General features: G+C 43.5%; 1 protein-coding gene across 5 annotated transcripts in view; it reads right to left on the reverse strand.

Annotated features, from left to right (window-relative positions):
• SHANK3 (SH3 and multiple ankyrin repeat domains 3) overlaps positions 1 to 26,043 on the reverse strand; it is a 3,072,962-nt gene that overhangs the window by 443,169 nt on the left and 2,603,750 nt on the right. For all 5 annotated transcript variants that reach the window (XM_069629467.1, XM_069629466.1, XM_069629463.1 and 2 more), the window contains one exon: positions 6,102 to 8,424. In XM_069629467.1, coding sequence (XP_069485568.1) covers positions 6,102 to 8,424 — 2,323 coding nt within the window. The remainder of the gene's footprint in view (positions 1 to 6,101; positions 8,425 to 26,043) is intronic.

Genomic DNA, 26,043 nt, shown 5'->3' on the forward strand with positions numbered 1-26,043 from the left:
TAGAGTTAATTTGACCTCATGTTTTTACAAACCATATTCTATGGATGTTAGCTCAAGAGCTTATGGTAGATATGGCTAAGAATTTCCGTAAGACGTCTTTGTGTTAATCTTCCATAGTCCCTTTTTTAAAAAAAAAGATATTTGGCATACATCCCCTATAACTATGTAGGAATGGGGATGGGGCATTGCATTATCTAAAAGATACTCATAGTGACTACTATACTCCGAGTCTATAGTCCCATTTCCTCCATACACCCTCCCTCTGCCCCCCGCCCCCAGCCGTCTTCCCGTTATTGTCCCGGCTTGGGCAGTCAAGTGGACTGATGGGTGGTGCCATGCACATCGGCGCACATTTCAATTGGGATGTTTGTTCTCTTATATTGAGATAAAAAGCTCCAGTCCCATCCCCATGCCATGACATGCCATACATATGGAGAAAAGGAGCCTCTGCACTCAGAGTATAACAGTTACTATTGAGAGCAACTTTAACATTCTTGCCTGATAATATTGAGGACCCAGTCATCTTTTGTTTTGCTGTGTGTGATGCCAATTGTTCTTCAGTGCCTGGTGGGTGTGTTCCTGTTATGGATTTCTGGTAGGGAGTCCTTTGGTAAGAGGGAGGCAGGAGGTCATCTTTTTCTGGATGGAAGTAGCCTCCCCCGCTGCTTCTGCCTCTGCCTCTCTGCTATGGCCTCGGCTGGTACTGAGGTATCTGGCATCATAGGTATAGCTGAGCGATTATGACCCTCTGATGATAGAAATATCTTGTCTCGTTTTGTCTAGTATGTAAGTACTTTTAGTCGAGTTCCAAAAACCTTTCCCCCATTAATCTTTATAATGTTAGTTCCAAATGCCCATCAATACAATTGCCAGAGGATTCCTTTGCTATGACAGCTGCATAAAATATTACCAATTCAGTGTTCTTTCTCTTGGTCTGAAGGCAGCTTCTTAAACCTTACCAAGAACTGTGTGAATCTGTATTAAGATTATCAGCTAGTTAAATCACCAACACAGAACTTGCTTAATCAATGTATGGACATGGCGGTCAAACAGCTGAAATATGTCTGGGGTTGCTTCTGGTCATGTGCAGAAGGGATGTGACAAAGCAGTTTTGGGCTGGACTGCCATTTGTATGGTTGAACCAAGCTTTGTTTGCGTATGGTCTTTCCCCTTCTGTAATTGCATGGCAGACGGAAAATGATGCTGGGAGGGTTGCCAAGAGCTGTGCCAGAGGTTAAGATTAAATTTAAAAAACTTCCAGCAATCAAACGTCAGTTCTTAAGGTGAATCGAGACAAACCTAAAGTGGATCCCATGCAGAATATTTAATAGCGGAGAGCGCCCATTGGCAACAGTGTAAGGAGTGTATCATCTTCGAGGAATGGTAACTATGTACCAGAGGATGTGCCTCGCCTTACAGTCAGGGACATCTCATCAGTTTTGGGTTTGATGGCCCTGCGTTTGTTCATAATTATGCATGCAGGGCCTCACATGTGTCTGTTGCAACAATGACTGCAAGATTGATGGTGGTGGTGGTGGAAAACAGGACAGCGGCAGGACAAGTTATATTAGAAAATGGTTCTCCATTTCTGCCATGGTGGACCAAACCAGACCATTTATGATATGATATGTCATTTATAATGTGCATGTACACACATGTTTCTAGGTGTAACAAGACAAGGGAGGGAAAACAAGGAGGACAAGACAAACAATCTTACTAGGCCTTGTGTCATTCAGATTGTGTAAGTGCACCAACGCAAGTGTAGGGGGAAGGGAGAGGGGGTGCTGCCGGGGAGAGGGAAGGGGGAAGTGCTATCAGGGCAGCAATGCTCTGAGTTAGGTTAGCCAGGGCAGGGCGGCTCTGGGTAAGTGCAAGGAGGCAGGGGGCTGTAGGGGTTACAGTTACATCATTTAATGATGCACACCCATTCAAAGTTCCCCATGTGAACTATGATTATCACAGAAATATCACACTTTGTGGCAAACTCAAGTGAGTTTTCTTTTTGCACAATCAGTTTGGACGGACAAGAGGCATCTTACCAGGTCAATCTCCTTGAGCATTTTGAAGTATGATTGATACTGAAGAACTCTTCGCTTGAAGACAAGAGGACCCTGGTGCAAACAGAGCAAACGATAGTGTTGAGGGTTGCCCAGTGCAAAGCCAAAGGTTAAGGTTAATTCTAAACCTTCCAGCCACCACCTCTTTTGTTTTGCATATTCAACCCAAGAATTCCATCTTAAACTTGAGAGTTTGGCTCCTGTGTTTGAGCAGTACCGTTATCTCAATTTGCATACAACTATATTGACATTTCCCGTTATGCCAATCATCCTTCTGGACTTTCAAGTGGAAGAGGTTCTAAATCTGCTGTGTGGCCAAGACCAGTAATCCCGTCTCTTGCCAGGAAGAAACAATATTACCCAATCATTTACATCCAGCCACAGCAGATCTCCAATACACTACAATAATGGACTGTCTGTTGATGATTGATCATACAGGAAGAGTCCTAATCAGACTACTTTGTTCCCAGTTGCCAAAGACTTCTTGGAGAGTCTCAAAATGTTATGTCATCTGGTTAGGAGACTTTTTCTTTCCTATGTATTAAATATGTCCCTCGCTTGATTAATAGGTACATTCTTAGAATTTCTCTGCAGGATAGACCTACATCAGTTGGCATTACTTCAGCAAGCAGTGCTAAAAGAAACTTGGGTTGTGTTCTGACAAACCCTATATTTAGTTTCAATTATTTTCAATGGGATAACGCCACCCACAAAATACACACTTTTTTTCTTCCCAAGGTGGTCTTGGATTTTGTAAAAATGAGAATAGTTTTACTTTCGAATTCTTTCCTTTGTACTAAACAGTCCCTTCACTCTCTTGATTTTAAGCAGGCTCCCAAATTGTACATATACAAAAAGAAGTAAGAAAGACCAAAAGGCTCATTCTGAACTGTGCCCTATAGAGGCCTCATAGCTGTGAAACAAACTACTGTGCAATAAGTAAAGCACCAAAATCGTGAGTTGCGTTCCTACTGCAGATATCTGCAGTATATATGTAGTTGGAGGTTTATTCATACCTTCATTAGGCACTAGTTTCACCCAACAATAGATTCCAACTATTGTCTTGACTGTGACTACAGTGTCCACTCCCATGTGCGCTGAGTTGCTCTGTTTATTTATTTATTGCATGTTTAGTAGCGCACAAAGCCCATGGGCAGCTGGGTGCTGATTCTTACAGAAAAGTAGGTGAAACAGTTGCAAGTTTACAGTATAAGTGCAGTGCCGTACATAGTCAGCTATCATAGAAGGGGCAGGGGGAGAATAATTACGCAAAGGTTTAATCTGTTTGGTTAAGCCTACAAAGTCGATTAGTGCCTTTCTTTTTCGATTCAGTCTGCGTTCTCCTCTATCCACTCTGAGGGAAGAGACACTTTCTAGTTAATCTGCAATGCCGTCCATCATTTTTTTTGGCAGGATTGTTTCATTTTATATTCATGTGTTTAATATTTAATTATGAAAATGTGATGCTGGAGAAAGAAAAGCTATTTATTCGTAATCCTATAACTCGCTCCTGGGTATCTTCACTAAAATCATCAACAATGTACTCTCTTCCCCTTCGTTTTATGTATGAAGGGTGGTGATTGAGAAAGTTTACATCTTGCTACCACTGCAAAAGCGAAATGATGGCTAACTGACATGGCAGTATACCATGGGGCTGGTTTCAGACTTTACTGTTCTTAGATTGTTTGCAGGAGATTGACTGCATTTATCTCATTTCTTATTTTCTCTCTTTTTTTAGGGCTGCTAAATGAAAGTAGGGAGAAACAATGCACTGCTTGGTTTTATTCTGTTATTTATGGATTTAATTTTAAAAGAAAGTAATTTATGTATAATTAAGTATTAAGAGATTAATTGGATTTATCTCAAAGCAATATTCCATTGATTGTAATATGTTTCACAATTGTTATTTGTTCATATAAAAATATATGTATGTATTTTATTACAGTAAACATACCCATCATGCAGATTTAAGATTGAAAATAGTAATGGTAACGATTCCAGAGAGATCAATCTCTGACACAGACAACTGTGAAAACACAGCTCGGGAGCATGGCCTCTTATATTTTCCTTGTCTGCAATGCCAGATTGCACAGATAAATGTCAAAGAGTCTCTAGGCAACCAATGAAAGATAGTTGTGGGTGACAAGATAAATTAGGGATTTCCAAGCTGGTGGGCAATCAGGTACAATGCTTTCATATTCACATCCTTTAAAGAAATAATTCTGGACATGACAACACAGTCAATGACATCCTTAGAAGGGTGGAAAGTTCACCTAGAATCGTTTGCAAATTACACAGACAAGATAGAAGTCTTGTTATACATACCCATGTAAGGAGCAACCATGTTAAAACCTCTAGCCAAGGATCTCAGACCATATGGCAGTGGGCTTTAAAACATAAAATACCATTATCATTATTCCAAATACTGGGAAAAGGGAAAGGCACAACATTGCCCAAGCTCTGTGCTGTTTATAAATCATTGATGAATACAACATTCTCATGTTTTAAACAGTAACTTTCAAGAGTGGGGTCTTTCAGATGTAGGCTTGTCTGCCACAGTGGCAAATGGGCAGTATTCATGTAACGATTCTGAGAGCTTGCCACTTTGTGGATGCACTTTTGACTTCTTGGTCAGGGACATTTCGCTACCCGGTGCTCCAACTTACTCTCATCAGTAGAGTAATTCTGAAACAGAACACCAATACCAAAAGAATCCTGATCAGTGCAGGCAGGCCAGGCGCATGTGGTGCCAAAGCCCAGGACTTACTCTGCAGAATAGGCACAAGATAATCCATCACAATCTAAAATTTGCAAGATTGGCAGTCTGGCACCTGAAGTCCTCCAACATTAACATTTAATTTGATTATTTTTATAATGTGGAAACAAGAAAGGAGAGTATCAATGCTTTGAACAGGGATAATTTAAGAACAGGGGTAATTTAAACGTGAGTGGGATGACAGAAAAAGGTAACACAGTATTAACGTGTAAATAGCAATGTTTTCATTTGCTTCTTGAAGACAAGAAGAGCAGTTGCAAAGCTTATGTCAGAAGAAAGAGAATTCCAGAAGCAGAGAATTGAAGTGGAACACGCTTGGTTGGAGGTTCTGGCTCTGAACACTTTAGAAATGTCCTCATGCGCAATTTCATGCCTCTGGTGGAGAAGTCAACCACCCGAGACGTGATGTTTCTCTTCTAGGCAGGGTGGCTGGCTAAGTAATGTAGTTTTGAAGGTCAGACAGTCGACTTTAAAGCAAATTCTAGCTTCCAAAGGAAGCCAGTGTAATTCAGACAGGAGAAGGGAAATGTGATCAAACTTACTTTTTCAAGCAACAAGCTGTGCGGCTGCATGAAGGGAAGATCTCATTTGGTGAAGGGAAGATTTCAATGGACAAAGGACACATTTGGTGGCCCCAAAAAGTATGGCGCTTCCACCATCGATGTGTGCGAGGACCATGATTTGAATCACTGTATAAAATAGCTCCTGGCGGATGAATGGTTTAATTTTACGGAGCAGAAACAGCTGAAAATTAGCAGCATGAGATTTCTTAATAGTATTTTCTTTCATGAACCATTTACTATTGATGTAGAAGCCTAGGGACGTGACTTCCTGATTTCAGTTTGGAAAGCCAGCATTGACAGTTAACACAGCCATGGTTGAATAATAAGCACAATTTAACCAGTCTGCCAGATTACATGGCCATCATTAAGGGGGCAAAAAGTCTACTAGAGCATCTTGCACATTATGTGAAATACTGTACATTTTGCATTTATTGCCAATGGAAGCAGGGTAGACAGTTTTACAACACTTTTTCCATCTGGCCAAGTCTAGTGTTAATCACTTTTTCCAGCTTATTTTCAGCAATAATGGTGAAGAACCCTAACCAGGTCTATGGCACACATTTCTAGCCTATGTGATGGGAAATAATTTTCACATATCTGTCTGTCACTTCCCCTTGCTGGTTTAAATATAATACATTTTAAATATAACAAGGTACTGCTAAAGGAACGATCAGTCCAAGCTGTTAGTTGGGTACCAATTCTTACCGTGCTGCAACAACTGGAGACTTTTTTCCAGGATCTAATGTTGAACCTGTGGGTTCTTCTCCCAATGATCTTGTATCCTTGTTCAGCAGCTGCAGCCGAGAACTGAGTTCACTGATCACAGTAGGCTTGTCATCGTCAGCTCCATGGGATGGCCTGCTCTCCACAGGATCCCCCCATAGCTTGGACCTTCTTTGAAAGAGGTAGCGTGGGCGGCCAATACTGGTAGAGGCCAGAGTGGCTGCGTGTTGCTGGGAGAAGAGCTCGCTGTCCGAAGACTGCTTCAAAAGTGGGTCCCTGAAAGTAACTGGCCCCTTGCTGAGCTGGGACTTGAGTTTTGGCTTTGGAGGCACTGGTGGCTTCTCGAGTATAAAAGTTTGTCCATCCGCAAAGGAAGTGTATGTGTCAGTGGGTTCCCCACTCTCTGAGGACAACGTGGACATGCTAGAGACTGTGGAGATGGTGCTTGTCGTCTCAAGGTGATGGTCACTAGAACTTCTTGTGTCCACTTCTTCCACCCCTGAGTCAGCAGCAGACTCAGGGGCTATGGAGGCATCAGAGGGCTTCCCTGAGGGTGTTCCACCAGTGGTAGAAGGTGCTACTGCTGCCGCTGGTATGGATGGCATTGTAGGCTTAGCCAGTTGGCTAATTGGTGTGCCAGGTTTGGTGACCAGTACCCCATTTGCAAACTCATCAGGTGGAGGAAGTAATCCGATCTTGGCCAATTCCTCCCTTGTCTCTTCGTCACTTGAAGACAGCTGAGCAGGTGGCAGAGAAACGGTATATGGCTCTACATCTTCCTCAGAGCTCCCCTGTGCAAGTGTCTTAGCAGACATTGGACTGAGTGGAGGCTTGCTAACAGGACTGGGCTGGGTTTCTATTCTTTGCAGGTGGATTGTTTCTCTAGGTACTTCAGTAACTGCTGGTCTCTCCTCTTTTCTCCCAAGGCCTATCTCCTCACCATTACTTGTTGCATGAACCATTATAAGGCCTGCAGTCTTCTGCTGGGATGTATCTACTATACTAATGATCATAGTCTTCAAATCTTCATGTTTCTTCTCTTCCTTCTCAGGCTTATCTGCCCTCATCTCCATCTCTTTCCTGTGTGCAGAAGGGGTTCCCCAATGACCTTTTACAGGAGCCACGGTTCCAGGAGCTTGCTCATATGCTCCTTTGGATCCCGGAGAGAATGTAGGTGACATTAGGCTCTCTAAACCTTCCCTTTCTGTTTCTTTGGTTTGAATGTCCACAAACAAGGGTGTTGCTCTGTCAGAATCAGGGCTCTTGACGGGGGTTGGAGACCTTGATGAACCTTGAGTGGCTAGTGCCCTCTCCCTTGCGGCCAGCGCAAGCGCCAGGGGTGAATTAGGGTCCAGTGGTTTTCCTGTAAGGGGATGAATGAACGTTGAAGATGAACTGCTGATTAATGGCTTTAAAGCTGAGACAGGAGATGGCAGTAGCACATCTCGGCTTCCCAACAACCGCTCATCAACAGACCTAGATTGTTGCAAGGATGGCATGTCCGCAGTGGGGGAACTTCCCTCAATGGCCCCCACTGAGAGGAAGACAGTGGATTTCCGCTTCTCATCAAGTCGCCGCTCTCTGTCCTTCATTACACTAGCAAGGGCAGTGGCAAAGGGGCTGCTAAGCTGCTCAGCTTGGGTCATGCCTAGCTGCTGTTGCAGGTCCATCACACTTTGGCGAGGGCTTCTGCGTGTAGGGGAGGGGTCTCTAGAATAGCTACCTGCGAGGGACAGGGCTGCTCTTTCTTGAGCATCTTCCACTTGCAGCTGCTTCACCAAGGGCGTCTTTTTCCTGTGAGGCTTTGTAGGGGCGAATAAGCTCACATTGAACTGGCCCATGTTGGCATAGGGGTTGTCAATCACACGCCCTTTCCGTTTCATCTTCTCAGGTGGGGTGGCAGAAGGACCAGGGCGGGGGATTTCAGTTGGTTCCACTGGCAGGTGGGAGGAATCCTGCAAGATTATCATCGAGCGGGCTCGTTTTTGTCTATCTGGATGTGGTATGGAAGTCCTTCCTGGATCATAAATTTCTGCTGTGCTGATGACCTGTGGGAAGCCATGCAGTTTAGCTTCCAAAGCTGGCTTAAAGCTAGATCTTATCGTATCATAGACTCTCCCTGGGGGCGGAGGAGGTGAAAACGATGGTGGTGCAGCTGTGTCATAGAAATACGGAGAAGGAGGAGAGGGTGCAGCTGTTTGAGGTGGGGGTGGGATTGCTTGTCCTTCTTTAACTGTGTCCTGCATTGATGTGCTCCGCAGAAATTTTCCATCTAGAAGAGAGGCTGAAAGTTTCTCATCTTCTCCTGCCAAGAGATGACAACAAAGATGACAATTAAACATGATACTGTATGGTCATACATTTAGCATGAAACAACAAACACGATTTCTGAAACTAGACTTCATGCGCTTAGAATGTCAAAAATATTTATATGTGAGGCACAGAGTCATATAAATTTGTGTTCAAGTGAAAAGTATATCCTTGGGTATTGTACAGTCCAAAACAGTTTTGCTAAGAGTGAAGGGGCTGTGCCGGAAGTGTTGCTGATAGCTTCTTCTTAATATTAATTCCACTGAAATTAATTAGAGCACTGAAACCATTCTCCATATTCTAACAGCCTTCTATTCGACCAACATGTCACTCACTATGGATGTTGCGTTTACAAGTACATTCCACTGAAAATTCATTTTCCAGCACTGGATATTTTCTCAAATCAATCTGCTGTGAACTTCCTATCAGATGTATGTGTTTAGTGTGTAGAAAGTAGAACGTTTAAAATGTGTATTCTGAAGGTCCCGGAAATAATCACAATTAGGTTTGATGATGCATAACAACCCAGCAGTGGGTACTCTATTTGAAGATTGTCTTTTTCTGACTCTTTGAGCAAAAGAGGATCCCAGTGTACTGCAGCGCAAAAGCCATCTTTAGATCAGATGTATTATACAATATCAAGTTTTTCCTTTTGGTTGTCAACAAACCATTTTGTTAATTTGGTCAGTACAGAATGGCTTATTTTTTCAAGCAGTCATATGTGAGAAACTCCAAGATCAACTTCAAAAAGAATGTTCAAAAAGGGTGACAAATTGAGATTCATAGTCAATAGGCAATGTGGGAAGGTGTTTGAGGTAGGTGTCTTTAAATTTGCAATTGCAGGTGTCATGGTGGAAGATCTGTTTGGCTGGTGTGGTTATGTGTGAAATGTGGCAGAAGAATACAGTTGTCCATCTTGTGTAATGAGACTATTGCTAAGCTTGTCAACAATTCAAGACAAAATCATTGAAGCTCAGAAGAATGAAGTTAGGAATCTGCAAGGTAAGACAAAGGGGTAATAAGTGAGGACACTTCTCTAGTGCCTGTCTTATAGGGCACTCTTAAACACCTCTTTGGAAGAGGAACCAAATCATTTGGATGACTCTTCATGTATATCTGCAGTGTTAATAGATATCTGTCAGATTCTGAACCACGTAGGAAAAGAAAAAGCTGTCGTTTAAAACAAAGGCCTCTTTTGGTGCCACCTAGACACTGAAAGGCATATATGATACCATTGAAATTGACATGTTAAAAGGCAGTGTCTAAGATTCATGTAATTGTTTTAGTATTTTTATTATTGTTTAAAGTGTGGACCTGCTCGAGAGCAGCGCAGCGCTATAGAGAGTGTGGGTAGCCAGAATTTGAGCTGCCATCTCTTAACAGCATTGACGCAGTACTGTGAGGTCTGTGCGCCAGAATGAGCCTCCATTGGAATTATTCCGTGGTCAGGTGTTGTTGAAAGAGCCATGATTTGAGAAATTTGTGAAATTGGAGAATTGTGGGAGTGTTCCAAGCCGACACCGAGATCAAGTTCCAGAGGGTAGGTGCATGACAAGGGAAGGTTTGTTTGCAGGTCCCCTCTTTGCGGGTGAATTGTGATTGAAGCTGGTTGGTCTATTTGCTGCACGAGGAGTGTGTGCCACCAAATATGTGGAGCTTAGCCACCAAGTACACTGGTATGCTACTCGTGACTGCTTTGTAGATGATACATGCAGTCTTGAACAGTATACTGGCTTGGAGTTGAAGCCAATGTAGTTCACCTAGGATGGGAGGAATTCAGTCACATTTCTGTGCTCCTGTAATAAGACATGCTGCAGCGTGGCAGACTACTTTTAGGGGAGCAAAGTGAGCAGCTGGCAGCCCTGTCAGGAGAGCATTTCCCCTATACATGTCCAAGACAACAAGGTCCTGCACTATGGTGCAGATGTCCCGCGGTAGGATGAAGGGTTTGATTTGTCGAAAGGTAGAGCGTCTGAGCCAGGCTATTTGGGCCTGCTTGGCTATGTGTTTCTGGAAGGACAGGCTGCTGTCAATGGCGAAGCCTACAGATTTTGCTGAGCCTGAGAGTTGTGGATGAAATCCTTCTAGGCGCATATCATTGAACCATTGTTGGACAAGTTGTTTTTTAGAGGGTGGCCCTATGAGGACGAATTCAGCCTTGGATGGGTTTATAGGCAGTCGACATCCAGGACTGGACGATGGCTAGGTAATCGCAGAGACGAATGATGTTATGTGTGCTATTTACTCTCAACTGAGTATCATCCCCATATTGGTGGATGGCTATATTCGGATCTTTGAGGAGAGTGCCCAATGGCTCCATCTAAAGGTTAAAAAGAATTGGTGAGAGGATGGAGCCTTGGGGGACTCCACAGGAGACGTGGAGTCAGTTAGAATATAACAAGTTCATTTGAACAGCCTGGTGTCTGCCTGAGTGGTACAAGGTAAACAAATTCAGGACAGTGCCAAAGAATCACATCCTGTCAGCAAGGAGGGAGAGAAGGATACGGTGGTCGACGGTGTCGAATGCAGCCAAGAAGTCAAGGAGGACGAGGAGGCATGAGTCACCCTTATCTATGATTTGGAGGGCATCATCCACCACATGGGGCAGAACCCTGACTGATAGTCATTGAGGAGGTAGAGTTGTTAGATTCTGGTGAGTAGTTGAGTAGCAACTACTTTTCCCAAGATTTTGCCAATAAACCGTAGGTTCGTAATTGGCCGGTAGTTGGGTAGCTCGTCTGGATCTGGGGTTCGTTTTTTCAAAAGAGGTTGTATGAGACCAGTTTCAAGGGGGGTCTGGGAATGATCCTTCTGCGAGTGAGATATTGATGATGATGAGGAGCGCATTCAGCGCTGGGCCGTCAATTGTTTAATGATGGAGGTCGGAATTATATCATCAAGAGTATGAAGTAGGTTTGAGGGAGGCAATTATTTATATGAGATCTGGGGGAACGAGAGTAGATATTTTGGTCCAGAGGGGCAGTGTGCATGCCAGGGTGCAGGGGGTGCTAATGCTGGGAGAGGTTGATTTGATGGTTTTTTCAATACAAAAAGTGTTGATTACATCGCATTTTTCCTGAGTTGCTGGGACCTCTGGGACGGGTGATGGTTTGGTACGATGCTTTACTTCAAAGAGGGCTTTGCTCCTGTTGGTGGCTGCTGCAATTGAGGTGGAGTAGTAAGCAGCTTTGGCCTCAGTAATCAGAATCCTACAGTTTGCGCAGAGAGATTCGAGGTTAGTGAGGTCTCCCGAGTTATGTTCTTTGCACCACCGTTACTCTGGGGCTCTGATCAAGCATTTGTTGGAGGTTAGTTCGGTGGTGTATCATGGGGCAGCTGTTTTGGTTGTTGGCCGGCTGGATTTTAGGGGCGCATAAGTGTCCACCAGTTTCATAGCAGAGTTGCTGAATAATTCCAGGTGTTTCGAGGCATTCCCTGTGGTCAAAGCCATCATCAGAAGCTGTTTCACCTAGCTGCCAGATCTTCCCTTATTTAACATTCACCCAAAGGGCCATGGCCATCATTTCTGTAATACTATCCAATGTAGGCTATATAAACAGCCTCTTTCTCGGATTGCCAGATTACTTAATGAGGAAACTTCAAAGAGTTCAAAATGCAGCAGCAAGGCTACTTCTCAGAATGAAGCGATTTTAACAAATCGCTCCAGCATTACGTACTCTTAACTAGCTACCCATCAATCAGAAGCAGGATAAGTATGATGATATTTTGGGTGCTTTCAATTATTTATGTTTAATATGCTCATCCCTCCCGCCCCACTTTTTTTCTGTATATATGTAACGGGTCACTTGTTGATAGTTTGTACTTTTTTTAAAAACTATTTTTTTTTATTGTTTTAGTTGTAAAACAACTTTTTCAAAAACCTAGGTTGCAATTACATGAAATAAACAATAAACCATTGGTATACATAAACAATTCATACAATAACATAAAAGACCATCAGCTCGATTTATCAGTTCAACCAATATGATGCCAATCTAATAACATTCACCCTAAAAGCGTAGAGATGAATAGATGTCATGTCATTCTTCTTAACAACATCCTTTCTATTTCTGGGGTACCTGGAGATCTAATTTTTTTAAGTACCTTATTGTGGCTAGGTTTAGCGATATCTTCTGCGCATTGAAAATGATTTCCCACATATCTATCTGAGATAATATCCGAAAATCCCAGACAAATTTATAAAAACGTTCATGTCTTAGAACTTTCAAACTATCACATTCGACAATTAGATGTTTCAGTGTTTCTGTATGTTCTGGCTTGTTACGAAAACGGCAATTGGGAACTGAAATTGATTTCGATCTTGATGCTAACAATGACTTAGTAGGCCACAAATCAAACCTAAATCTCATAATATCAGCTCTAAATGTCTGGTCAGGAAATGTCCTTAAGAATAAAGGGATTGTGTTTAGTTTTTTAAAAGGAAAACCTCCAGCAATGTAGACATTATACTTACGACACTCATCCCAGGTGTTATTCCAGTCAGTCATTATGCCACAATTTCAATTGTGCTTTAACTGGATTGGATATTACTTAGTCTATGTCAGCACTGCTCATTATCTCATAGCATGCATTATTCCAAGCAGCCAATGGTGTATTGGGGTACAAACCATATTCAATGGCAGGCAATAATGATGCAGGATACCGATGTTTTGTTTTACATTTAGCATATAACATTAGCACATTCCAAATTACCATTGCTTTTAGTGAGATCAAGCCTAATTCATACCAGACAATTTGAATCAGGAAAGAACTAGGGATATGAAGAAGAGCTTTCCATAAGTGTCCCTCAAGAAGATTCCAGTCAGGCTGACTCTCGGGTAGCTTGGTATGGGCTCCATATGTCACCACTGCCACCACTTTGTCTTTGTAAAATTTTAAAACAGGGATATAAGAACATTTCACATATTATGTTTGGAGCATTTTCGCTTTAGATACCAAACCCTAAATCTTATACCGCAAATCTTTTTTTTTTATAAGGAGCTTCAGTTTATGTGTCGCTTACCACCTGGCCTAAATATTTGTACTTGTGTATTATTTCCATACTCATACCGCCAGCTGTCCACTTAAAAAATTGCATAGATTCTTTTTAGAACATTACAATTTCATAATGTTAGACTTACTTACATTTATTGAGAGCTTATTATCTTTGGTTACCTGGTTAAACTTTCAAGCTGCCTTTGTAGGCCAATCGGAATCCGATCAATGATAGCAAGATCGTCTGCATAAAATAAATGTGCAATCGATTTGGGATGCTAATTTTGGAGGAAAGGTGCTAGGATTATGAAGCAAGGAATTGATATCTTTAATGTAAAAATTAAATAAAGTCACCGCCAATATACAGCCTTGCTTCAGACCTCAATTGGTGGGAATTGGCTGCGATAGAAGCCCATCTTGAGTCAATTTAATCAGATTAAAACTGTTGAAGTGTATGTAAAATGTAATCAGGGAATCCTGCCTCGGATATCTTATCCCATAGTATTTTTTTAGATATGGAGTTAAAAGCGACTCTAAAGTCGATGAACACTAGGTAGACAGGGTAGTTGTAGGTCTGTGTTTGTTTTATTAATGCATCAAAATTATGAGGTTTATTGGGGTTCCAAGACCAGGAACAAACCCGGATTGATGTGGATCGATCAGATTTGCCGTTACTAGCCACTTGTTTAAATCCTTTAGAATTAATCTAGCATATCATTTGCCCAGGATGTCCAGGAGGGCTAATGGCCGGAAATTTGATGCAAGGCTCTAATCACCTTGTTTAAATAAAGGCACTAAGATAGATTTTTTCCAAGTATCCGGAATTAACCCTGTTTTTGAAATTCAGTTGAAAACTATATCTAAAATGTTGGTACATTCATCTGGGTTATGATATGATATGATATGGCATTTGTAACGCACCTATACACAAGTGTTTCACAAGGGTCGGCCTTTAATGCCGAGATAGATAGCCCATCGGGCACAGGAGCTCTCGACGTGCTCAGTTTTTTAATGAGGAGTTTTATATCTAAATAGTCAGACATTAGTGAACCCTTATCGGCTAGGAGGGAAGTAGAGCTGGGTGTGTGATCAGGATCTGAATAGATGTTTGTGTAATATAATACCCAAGCGGCTTCGTATATCGGGTTTAGCATCAGAGGCACATTGCTCTTATTAGTGTCGTCATTTAATAGGTTCTAAATTATTTTGCTAGATTTTGTGGGTAACGCAGTCGGCATGCGTTCATTATCTTCCTGTTTTTTCTTTGCCTTGTGCTGAGCAACAAAATTCCTATGTTTTGTGCGGATGTTCCTGGCTATACTCTTATGATCATTAATCGATCCTATGTTTATTTGTTTTAGATCTTTCTTGAACTTTTTTTTAGCCTTATGTGTGGTATGATATGATATGAAATGGCATTTGTAACGCGCCTATACACAAGTGTTTCAAGGCGTGACGAGGCAAGGGAGGGGGAACAAAGAGAAGACGGAAAACGATCCTACTAGGCCAGGTGTCATTCAGATCGCGCAAGTGCATGGGAAGGGGAAGTGGGAAAGTGCGGGGGAGGGGGACAGTGCAGTACATGGGATAAATAAACAACAAAAAGTAAAAGTAAGGCCAACAGGTGGCAAGTGCAAGGGTAAGTGCAGACATCAGGTGTCAAGTTCTGGTGCTGGGACTTGTAGGGATACAGAAACTGTCCCCAAGTGCGGGGGTTGCTAAGAAGGCAGTGCAGGTGTGCAACTGGCAGGGGAGGGGACATGGGCCAGAGATCAGAAGGTAGCCAGGTAACCAGTGCACTGTCAGATTCAGCGAGGAAGTCAGCAGGTGAGAGTAGGAGAAAAAGCAGAAGCAAAGAGAAATGTTTTGAGGTAGTTCTGGAACCAGAGATGATTCCCCTCAAGTTTCAGGGAGGCTGTTCCAGAGGGAGGCCCCAGCAGAAGAAAGAGATCTACCACCAACTCGTTGCTTGGAGAAGCGACTGACCCTGAGGGAGTTGGAGGCGGATGATCGAAGAGCTCGAGAAGGAAGATATTTAGGAAGAGAGGGTTGAAAGTATTGAGGCCCCACGCCCCAGAAGGCCTTGTGGACAATGCTGAGGGTTTTGAACTTAATCCTCGCAGCCACTGGGAGCCAGTGCAGAGATTTCAGTCCTGAAGAGATATGATCCCTGGATTTAAGGCCAAGGACAAGTCTTGAAGTCCTGTTTTGGATAAGTTGCAGAGGGTGGAGATATTTAGGCAGGTAGATTTAGAAAGAGGCTGTTGCAGTAGTCCAGCCTAGAGAGAACCAGAGCTCTGGAGACGATGAGCTTCTGGGGGAAGGAGAGGAAAGGAAGAATACCCCTGAGGAGGTGCAGCTGGTAGTGTGACTTCTTAGAGACGCCAGAGATGTGAGGAGAGAAGGAGATTGTGGAGTCGAAGATGACCCCAAGGTTTTTAGCCTCACAGTTAGGAGCAGGAAAAGGGCCAAGAGAGGCCGGCCAGAGAGTGACAGGAAAGGAGGGAGTGGGTGTGCCGATGAGCAGAATCTCAGTGTTACTTGCATTAAGGCATGCATCATTGGTGGTACACTACTCCTGGATGGCAGAAAGACAGTCAGAGATGAGAGAGGGCGAAGAGATGGCTGAGGGTAGCCTGAAGATGAGCTGGGTGTCATCCGCATAGCACTGGAAGTTGGGGCAGAGTGCGGCAATGCGGTGGGCAAGGAGTGCCAGGTATTGGTTGAACAGCCAGAGAGAGAGGTTAGACCCCTGGGGAACACCACAGGTAGAGATAGAGATAGAGGAGAGGCAGGACCCAAGTTGAACCTGGGAGGGTCGATCAGAGAGGAAAGAAGTCAGCCACGCCAGGGCCTGACCGGTAATACCCAGGTTATCATGGAGACGGTTGAGCAGGATGGCATGGTTGACCGTGTCAAAGGCAGAAGAGAGATCAAGTAAGATGAGCACACAGGGGGTGTTGGAATCAAGGTTCGAGAGCAGGTCTTCACAGATGTTCAGGAGAGTAGTTTCCGTGCTTTTGGCATCTCTGAAGCCAGACTGATGATCATGGAGACAACCAACAGATTCAGTGTGAAGAGTGAGCTGGGAGATGGCCAGCTTTCCCAAGAGTTTGCCCAGGAAAGGAGTGATGGAGATTGGGCGATAGTTGGGCGGGCAGAACGGGTCGGCAGAGGGTTTCTTGAGAAGAGGGTGTACGAGGGAGTGCTTCAAAGGGGAAGGGAAAACTCCAGTGGCAAAGGAGTGGTTGCAGAAGTCGGCCAGAGCAGGAGCCAGGGAGTCAATGTGGTCCTTAATGGTTTTGGAGGAACATGGATGAACCTGTTTTGACAAAACTTTCATAGATCTGACTTGTCTAGAAACCTTGTCTGGTGAGAACAGGCGAAAGGCAGAGAAGGAGGAAGGAGAGGTGGCCGAGGAAGAGCAGGGTGTAGAGGGAGGAAGGGTAGAGGAGGAGAGCTCAGACAGGATGTACTGAGTTTTAGAGATGAAATGAGAAGCCAGTGCCGTGCAGATGGCCTGGGAAGGGCAGGAGAGGTAGAGACTGCGGCAGGATTGGCCAGTTCCTTGCAGGTTTTAAAGAGTTCAGCCGAGTTGTTAGATGCTGCAGACATGCGGGCTTGGATGTGAGCTCTCTTCTTGGTGAGGACAGAGAGCCTGTATTGCCTTTGGAGCAGGCGGCAGGCCAGTTTGTCAGAGGATGGAATGGGCTGTGTTAGGGTGTGACTCAGCCAAAGGGGTGGGAGGATGAGAATGCGATGGTGAAAGCCTCAACCTACATGCACTTCATGGGTTGGATGACCGAGAAGGTGGGTGGCAGTGCTGGAGATGGCTTGGCCTGAGGGGTAGAGAGGGTGAGCTGGGAGGAAAGGAGAACGTGATCACTCCAGGAGAGAGGAGTAGTGAGAGGAATAGAAAGGGCAAGGTCTGAGGAGATCAGAACATCCAGAGTGTGCCCTGCAGAGTGAGTCACGCCAGAGGGGAGAATAGAGAGTGAGAGGGAGTCGCAAAGGTCGCAGAAGAGTCCAGAGGAATGACAGGAATCATCCAGGTGGATGTTGAAGTCTCCAAGAAGGAGTAGTTGAGTGGTTGAGACCAGGAGGGAAGAGGAGAGGTCTGCCCACTCAGAGAGGAAGGAGGAAATCTGACCAGGTGGCCGATAGATAGTAGCCACAGTAAGGGAATGACTAGGAGGGAGAGAGAGCCTGCAGACGAGTCATTCAAAAGAGGAGTAGGCCTGCGTAGGAATGAGAGGCAAGAATCCACTCCGGGATGATCAGGGCTACACCCCCTCCAGAGCTGTTGGACCTGGGCGCGGAGAGGATCTTGTAGCTGTCAGGGAGGAGAGTGTCAAAGCTTGTGATGGAGCTTGCCGTGAACCATGTCTCGGTGAGACCGAGGACATCGAGGTCGAGTTCATCCAGAAGGCGGCAGATTTCGGAGGAGTGTTTGACAGCTGAGCGAGAGTTAAGAGTGGCAATATGGAGAAGGTTGCCACCCTTGAAAGACCACCGGGGAGGGGTACAAATCAGAGGTACGCCCTGCAGAGGTGTAGAAGCAGCCCGAGGGGGGGCAGAAGAGAAAGGAGGAGTGGGCATGGTAGCCAAGGAGGAGGCAGCATGGGAAGGCGAGGAAGCCGTGGAGGGGGGGAGCTGGGACAGCAGGAGAAGAAAGGAAATAGATGAGGCGTGGGAAGCGTCTATCGAAGAGGAGAAGGTTGGCCTGAGGGCCTTGGACCAAGATGGTGCTATTCAAGTAAACATTAATGATGACCTTAGAGGAGTGGAAGGAGGCCAGGAGGGCCTCCCACCGGGTGCCACCATTAATGGGAGAAGAAGAGAAGGGAGAGAGCACAGAGACCATATGTAGAGTCCATAGGTCTGGCGAGGCAACGACAAAGAGGATGTTGGTGAAAGTTTGCCTGGAGGAGGCACTGGTATAGGTGTCAGCGATAGGGTGGCCTAGGTTGGAGGCCAGGATGTCCTTTTTAAACTTCTTCCTACCAGATTTAGTGAGGAGAGCAGGATAGTCGATAGAGAAGCAGTTAGATCAACCATATGTTTGTGTTTATAAGATAGGCACATGCCGTTTTTCTGTTTAGCATCAAATAACATGAGTGAATGTGTGTAATCAGGGACATCCTCATTAATAAAGCAATTATTCTCAGTTCTATGCTTATCTAAAAGACTGTTCAGCTTTGGGGCTGTCCAACTAATTCTGTTTTGACCCTGCGATAAGGAGAGCTGGTGCCTATAGTACTGACATGTTAAAACATTAGCTTTCTCTAGGCCAATTTCAAGAATGTTGGGATTGCTTTGTCGGGTGCTGATGACTTTGAAATTAAGGATGTAGGGCAAGGCTAACTCAGTGATATATGCATAGTCGAGAATGGCAGTGGATTTATCTCTTTGCCACGTTGGATTGGGTGGAACATCATCTTTAAAGATTCCATTCAGCAATGATATATTTCGCTCTTCCATTAGATTTAGCCATCTTTTTGTTTTTGACGATACCATGACTCTCTTTTGCTCAAAACATGATATATTTAAATCGCCTGCCAGTAAATCTGTATAGCTCTCCTGATCGCAAGCTACCAAATCTAATAGTTGTGTAACATACTCAAAAAATTCATCATCATCCAACAGTGCAGGATTCCAGTAAACATTTATTAAAGCAATTTGAGATACCAACGAATTGCATGCATCACCTATACTAAGTTTGACCAACTGTAAACATGGGTGAGGAGAAGCCCAAGGGGTTAGGTTCCCTTTAAAATATTTTATAAGGGCTATAAAAAGTCCAGCTATTGGTCTCCCTCTCACCTGCTTGATAGCAGGTATGTCTGGCCATATGGGATACACAGAGAGCCAGGTTTCCTGCAATATTATTATATCATATGTAGTTAGATGATGCGAGTCATTGAAATCAAGGAGATGAGCAAGCCTTCTGGTGTTCCACACAGCGATCATATATGTCAGTGTAGAATTTTCCTGGCATAAATGTTTTGGTAAGCTTTTTTTGTCCTTTAGAGTGTTTCTGAGCCAAGCCCACAATACTAGTTGATCTAATTTAGTATCCTTGTTTGCTGAACTTGGCAGTTTTATGTCTTCATGATCACAATTAGAATCCTTCTTTTTTCTGGTTGTGTGTTTAGGGCAGTCTTCCTTAAAGCTTACAATTTTATGAGTGGTGCCATTTTCAACATGACTAGCAAGCTCCCTATTTAAGGATCTGGTGGACTGTTTCGTGTTCGTAATTGTCAATATAACTCCTTTCTTTTATAATGCATATCTTTCACTCCAGATACATTCTATCACTATTTGTGGAGGAACCCTCAGAGAAACAGTGTCCAGTTTGCAAGATCTTAAAAATGTAATTGCTTCAAGGTCTCTGGATTCCAATTTTTTAAGATTATTTTTTTTTTTAAATACAGTCATAATTGTGGACCTATTCTGGAATGGGTCTCCCCGTTTTCTGTCCTTCATCTGTAGAGTGAAATTTTCATGTTCCTCAATCATGTTCCTACCTTCTGTTGTTGATGGAATTAAATAAGGGTTTCTGTTTTTAGATTTATTCTTAACCTCATCCAAGGGGAGCTTTGCAAATATATCCAGACTTTTCGGTCTACTTTCTGAAAAAGTTTGTAAATGTATAGATATCACTCTATCGAGGTTGTTAGCAATATCCGGTTTTAACCCTTATTAGAAGAAACCGTTCTTTTTTGCTCCATAGTTAAGAATTTCTCCATATCTTTGACCTGTCCCTCCACATTGCTACTTATATCATCTGCGCTACTCGCCTCGCCATGCTCAGGTTCTTCATTAATATCGGGCAGTGTAGAGATGGAATATGTTGAACAGTTTTTTTTAACACATTTTTATTAGCATTTTTTCCTAACAATAACCTTGTTGAACAGTTTAAGCAGTTTAATTGATCATCCAACTTTTCAAGTTTATCTACCACTTGTTCATTTCCAGACAGGTGGAGATTTTTTTGGATTTATTTTTGTTTGTTTTAGGTGGAGTAGTTAGTCCATTAATTAATGTTTTAATATGGGTTTTAGGAGTTTTCCCAGTGAGGTCTTGGTTTTGGGTTTTTTTCTTTTGCCTAGTGGACTTTTTTGTTATTTTAGTTTCACTAATTAAGCAAGCCTTGCTCTTCTTTTTTCTACGCGCTGTCTGAAAAAGTTGTTCTTGAGGAGTCCCTCCAGGCTCACACAAACGTTCTTGCGAATTAGAAATGTTCACCACTAATAACTGATCTAATGCATCATACTCACAGTGTTGTCATTATTGGGTTCAGCCAGATGCGCATCACTTGAGAAACCCACTTCGATAACATCCTTCTGGGGCATACTGTCAAGTTGTAGTTCGAATATGGGATCGCTCAAATTGGTCGAAGGCAAGCTGATTTTCGAATATTTAATGGATGCAGCCAGAGCATCCAATTTCTCATCAATACTCACTAATAAGTCTGTTGGCTATTAGCTTCTTTTAGCAGGGCCTCATATAACATGATTAGAGTGTATATACTATTATTAAGTGCATTTAATATAGGCTCGTGGTTTGCAGTTTGGGGTTGTTTAAGCCCGAAGGATGGTCGGGGGGTGGGCTTCGCAAATGACAATCTAGTTACAACAGATGAGTTAACAGAAGAGCTTAGCAAATCAGGGTATTCAATTGGTGAGTGAGACAAATTAAACGCCTGCGAAGACGCAGTCTCACCTAGTTAAGTCTCAGGAATGATTTTATCCACAGGATAAGGCAACTGATCACAATGGTCATGGGGCTCTGTTCCATGACGCTTATCATTTAAAGGATAAGTTGCTCCGGTGGTATCATCAGCGCCTAATTGAGAGTGGCTATTACAGATAGCATTGCTGGATAATTGCTTGCATGGAGGTATTGCCTGCAAGAGTCCGGCAAATGTCCTTGATTACTCTTTCTTCGCTAGTTGTGTCAGTAAGCCGCGCTGGAGCCTTGAGTCGGAGTACGTTTTGAAACTTGACAATTTGTGAGTATAACAACGGGACATCAGGGCCATCCCTCATGTGTAAATGAACGTGGTTGCGTAAAGGTGGGTTAAGCGATTCATGAGGCTCAATGAAAGAAGCTTTAGCGGGCAATAAGCAGTCTATGATCACAAATTTGGGCAGCTGGGCAAGCAAGTCTGCATCGGACATGGAAGACGAAGCTGCAACAACAGTTTCAGAGTCATAGTTCATCAATTGCGACTTAAATGGGGCTTCCAAAGGTTGAAGATGGTTAGGCGGAATCACAGGGGCATAATAGGCACGGATGTCGGAACCCAGCAATTTCGATTGTGTTAACCTCTTGTTACCTTCCATATGGGTGCAGAGGTTATCCCAGCCAGGGGTCATAGAAGTGGATGGAATATCTGAGGATGTTACCGAAGGAAGCCTTGTTGTGATCGGAGGCATGCCCGTTTTAGGGTGTAGAGCACAATGAATAAGTGGAGCGAACATAAGTAACACTTTTTGGTACAAAGACTTACCGCGTGACACGGCAGCGGGTGACGTCGGGCAGAGTGAGGGGGAGGCTGCACGGCTGCTCAGCTGAACAGCTGATCAGCACTCCCAGAGCACTCACACAATGCACGTGCGTGGGGGCGCGCGGGCACGTGAAATAGTAGTGCACACTGGGAAGGGGGCAGGGCTCACTCTGCCGCTGTTATGTAAAAGAAACAAACATTAAGGTACTTGTTCTAGGGCTGATAAAAATGTCTATAAAGGGTAAGGATCATATTTACCGCAGTATTGAAGGAGATTGCACAGATAAGTCCACAACGTGATATTGTGCAGACAGTGTGTCACAAGTAAAAAATCCAGTTAGATATCCAGGGAGACTCCTCAAGCCGAACAGCACTCCCAGAGCACTCACACAATGATAGTTTGTACTTCCAGTGTTCTCTTTTGATTGATCACTGTATTTGACTTACTGTTATTCTTTTTGATGAAAAACCCATAAAGAATATTTAATAACAAAAAAAGGGTTAATTTCAAAACTTTGCATCGCCCATCATTCATTCCACTGAGGGAGCCCTTCCTCCTTCAGAGTAAGTTTCAGCACTACACTCCTTCCAGAACACTTAGGTCCAGCAATGGTGCACTAGTATTAGTCCCCAACTTCAACAAGAAACAACAAGGAGGATCCTTCTTTTCAGTTCTTGCCACAAAACTGTGGAACACCCAACCCAAACCTCTCCACCTGGAGAACAACCTGACTTTTAGGAAACAGCTCAAGGCTTGGCTTTTCAACCAACCACTTTGAAGGAAAGGAACAGTGATAGCAACTGACTAAACACGGTACACCAGTAACTTGAGCTCATTTACAACAATCATTTTTCGAAAATCTTGGCACTACCATCTACAGGAAACAAAGCTGATTTATGAAACCTCTCCTCTGTGGCACTGGTCCGCGCCTTTAATCTCAGTGAAATCTACCACCAAGAGCCAGAAAGATATAACACACTCACCCCCCACTCTCCAGCCTCCTCATCCCTCAGATAACTCCTCCCTACTAAATTCTTGCATCCTTCCACCTTCCACACTCCTACAGATGACCTCCTAGGCCTAGTGTACTTAACAGATTCAGACCCTATCCATCTTCTGTCAACAACAAAGCTGTTAATTTGATTACTCCACAATCTGGGGGCTGCCCTTATGGCTAACCTCCCCAGTCTGTACAAACCACAAATAACAGAGATTGTCACATCGACACACAAGTAATGGGTACTTCTGACCTGCATCCATCAACACCAAACGTTTCTGCATCTGCCTTCCTACTATCCGACTAACACACCCGGGCGCAGCAAGGCCTACATTATTGGCAGAAGGGCGCTATATAAGACCATTTTGCATTACATTTTTCTGTTAATTGCATTACAGGGCTTGTAGTTTTGGTACATTTCAATTAAATGCAATGGAATCATGTGAAAGTAAAGTAAATACAAAGCCATGGATTGGATTAGGGTGTCCACAGTGACATGGAAATCATCTGGTAACCTTACCTTCAGTAGGAGTAAACAGATTGGCTTCAGAACTGGAAGCCCTGAGTTTTGATCCCAGATGATCCAGTGGTAAAAATGTCAAGTTTCAATTAATAAAAAGTATGTATTTATGTGAGCTAAAAATGCAAATACTTTGCAATGTGCACTTTGTATGTCATGAAGGAAAATGTGATTCCATACATCTCCTTTAGCTCTCAGTTCTATAGGCAGTGAAAGCTACATTAGCAATATGGCAGCATTTTAAAAACCATCTACTTGATGATGCCACAGGCAAGTAATGCGAGGATCTCAGGGGTCATATCAACAGCGAGGTGAAAGAAAATACAATGTACAGTGTTCTTAAATTTTAACAGGAAAATGTTGTGGGTGTAGATAAGGAAAACACTGGAATACGAAAATACATTCATTCACCAGGTCTACAACATAATTGGTGTAGATGTAAAATGCTTTCTTGAGAGTAAGCTGGTGGACACCTTCTATAGCTTTGGTCGTGTGACATGTGCACTCTTGAAACACCTGCTGCTAGGGAAATAAAGGAATGTAGAGATTAATGTATGCACATTTTATTCTACAATGCACAAAAAATTTCACATCTGCCACCATGCCGTTCCAAGTATCAGAATCATCTTTGTGGTATGCAGTGCAAGTTCTTGGACCCTCCTGTAAAGGAAACTATTCTGCTGACTTTGAAAAGTATGAGTATATTTTTAACCCATTTGTTGACTTTGAGGCCACATATCCACTTTTATATGTTGCAGAGCCTGTACCTGAGAAGCAACATTTTGAAGTACAACAGTAGTGGTTTCAGAAGCTCAAAAGGTGAGTTGTCATGCGCCCTTTTGAACGGCCATAGTAGTGCCCACTGCAAATGTAGAAAGAACTTTTTCACAGATTAAAGTTTACATGGTAAAGAAAGAAAGGGCAAGGATGTGTAAAGAGTTGCTTAAAAAGCACTGCATGGCATGGGTAAAAGCAACGTTCCTTAAATTTCTATGGCAAGGGAAAAACAGTGCATAGCCTATAGTGCCTTTATTCAGTCAAACGAGAAGGGAGGGTTGAGCCTACCAGATATGTACACATACCACCGGGCAGCCATAGTTCCGCACCTGAGGGGAGACAGGCAGAAACAGTCGGTGGCCATCGAAAACTACTGAATGAGACCAATGGCATTAGGTGAGTGGCTCTGGGCTCCAAAGAAATCATTCCCTACTAGTGTCATCAACCACTTTGCAATGGGAACCTCATGAGGTTATGGTGAAACAAGGGTGAAATTAAAGGGCTCTCTACCTGGCTGTCACCCATGAGCTGTATATGGACGCTCCCGATTAGAGATAACATCTGCGATCCCCTGCGATTTCAGGGATGGTATGAGGCGGGACTGGGACAAATTATAAAGTCACATGGATGTGTAGCAATCCAAGACCTTGAGGCAGGCCTACACATTGGCCCCTTAGAAGTGTTCAGATTCCTACAACTAAAGGGATCACTGACAGCCCCCAAATGGAAGGGGAACCTCAGGAGGGTACTCACCCCCTTGGAAATGATACTATGTGAATCAGCTCTCACCAAAGGCCTCATCTCAAGGCTTTATGCGACCATCCTAGATGCGAGAGGAAGTAAGACGGAGGGGCTGAGAAGAAAATGGGAGACCGACATGGGCCCATTGCTCACGGACGGTCTATGGTCGCAAATGTGTAGATCAGCGCATAAAACCTCGATCTCAGGGCAATATAAATTGCACGGAATAAAGCTGCTGCACAGGTGGCAATTCGACCCCAAAAGGCTTTCTAAAATGTTCGAGCAAACAAGCCCCCTGTGTTGGAGGGGATGCAGCGCCCAAGCTGATTATTGGCACATGTGGTGGTAATGTCCGAAATCACAGGCATTATGGAAGGAGGTCCTAGCCTGGAATAGAAAATTAGATGGAATTTACTGTGACTGTGACCCCAGGATAGTCCCTAGGCCTAGAACAAAAGGAGGATCATTGGAAAAGGGTATCCCATATACCCACTTTCTGCTGCTGGCAGCAAGGGCTTGCATCACGATAAGCTGGAAAGCTGAAGCCCTCCCAACGGAATCAGCATGGGCCCGGAAATCCAGGGAACTCTATGAAATGGCGAATATAACTGGCGCCCTTCATGACATCACCCCGAGTAGGGAAATGGAGTGGGCCCCCTTCCTGGAGGCCTACAACAAAGAGAAAAGAAGCCCGTCCCGCAGTTACCCATAAGGAAGAGACTCGAGTCACCCCGTGGACTGACCTTCGCTACCCGTTTGCAGTTAATGTGGGTTTGGGGAGGGAAGAGGGGTAGTTGGGGTTAATTTCGTATTATGATAACACATTATGAGGTAATGCTAATATTGATTGTTTATTATACCTTAAGAAAATGCTAAATAAAAACGAATAAAAAAAACACTGCATGAATTATTACAGCATACCTGGATTTGTAAAAATTGAAATTTCTACTATGTATCGTTATCTTTGGGAACATCCATTCTGAACTGTTTTATCCCATGATATTGCTCCTAAAAGTATGCATGTTATACATGAGCCAATAAACCATTTTTTTCGTGTTTATTGGTTAAATA

Source organism: Ambystoma mexicanum, chromosome 12 (assembly GCF_040938575.1).
Source record: "Ambystoma mexicanum isolate Mex_15411 chromosome 12, UKY_AmexF1_1, whole genome shotgun sequence".
Taxonomy (NCBI): Eukaryota; Metazoa; Chordata; class Amphibia; order Caudata; family Ambystomatidae; genus Ambystoma; species Ambystoma mexicanum.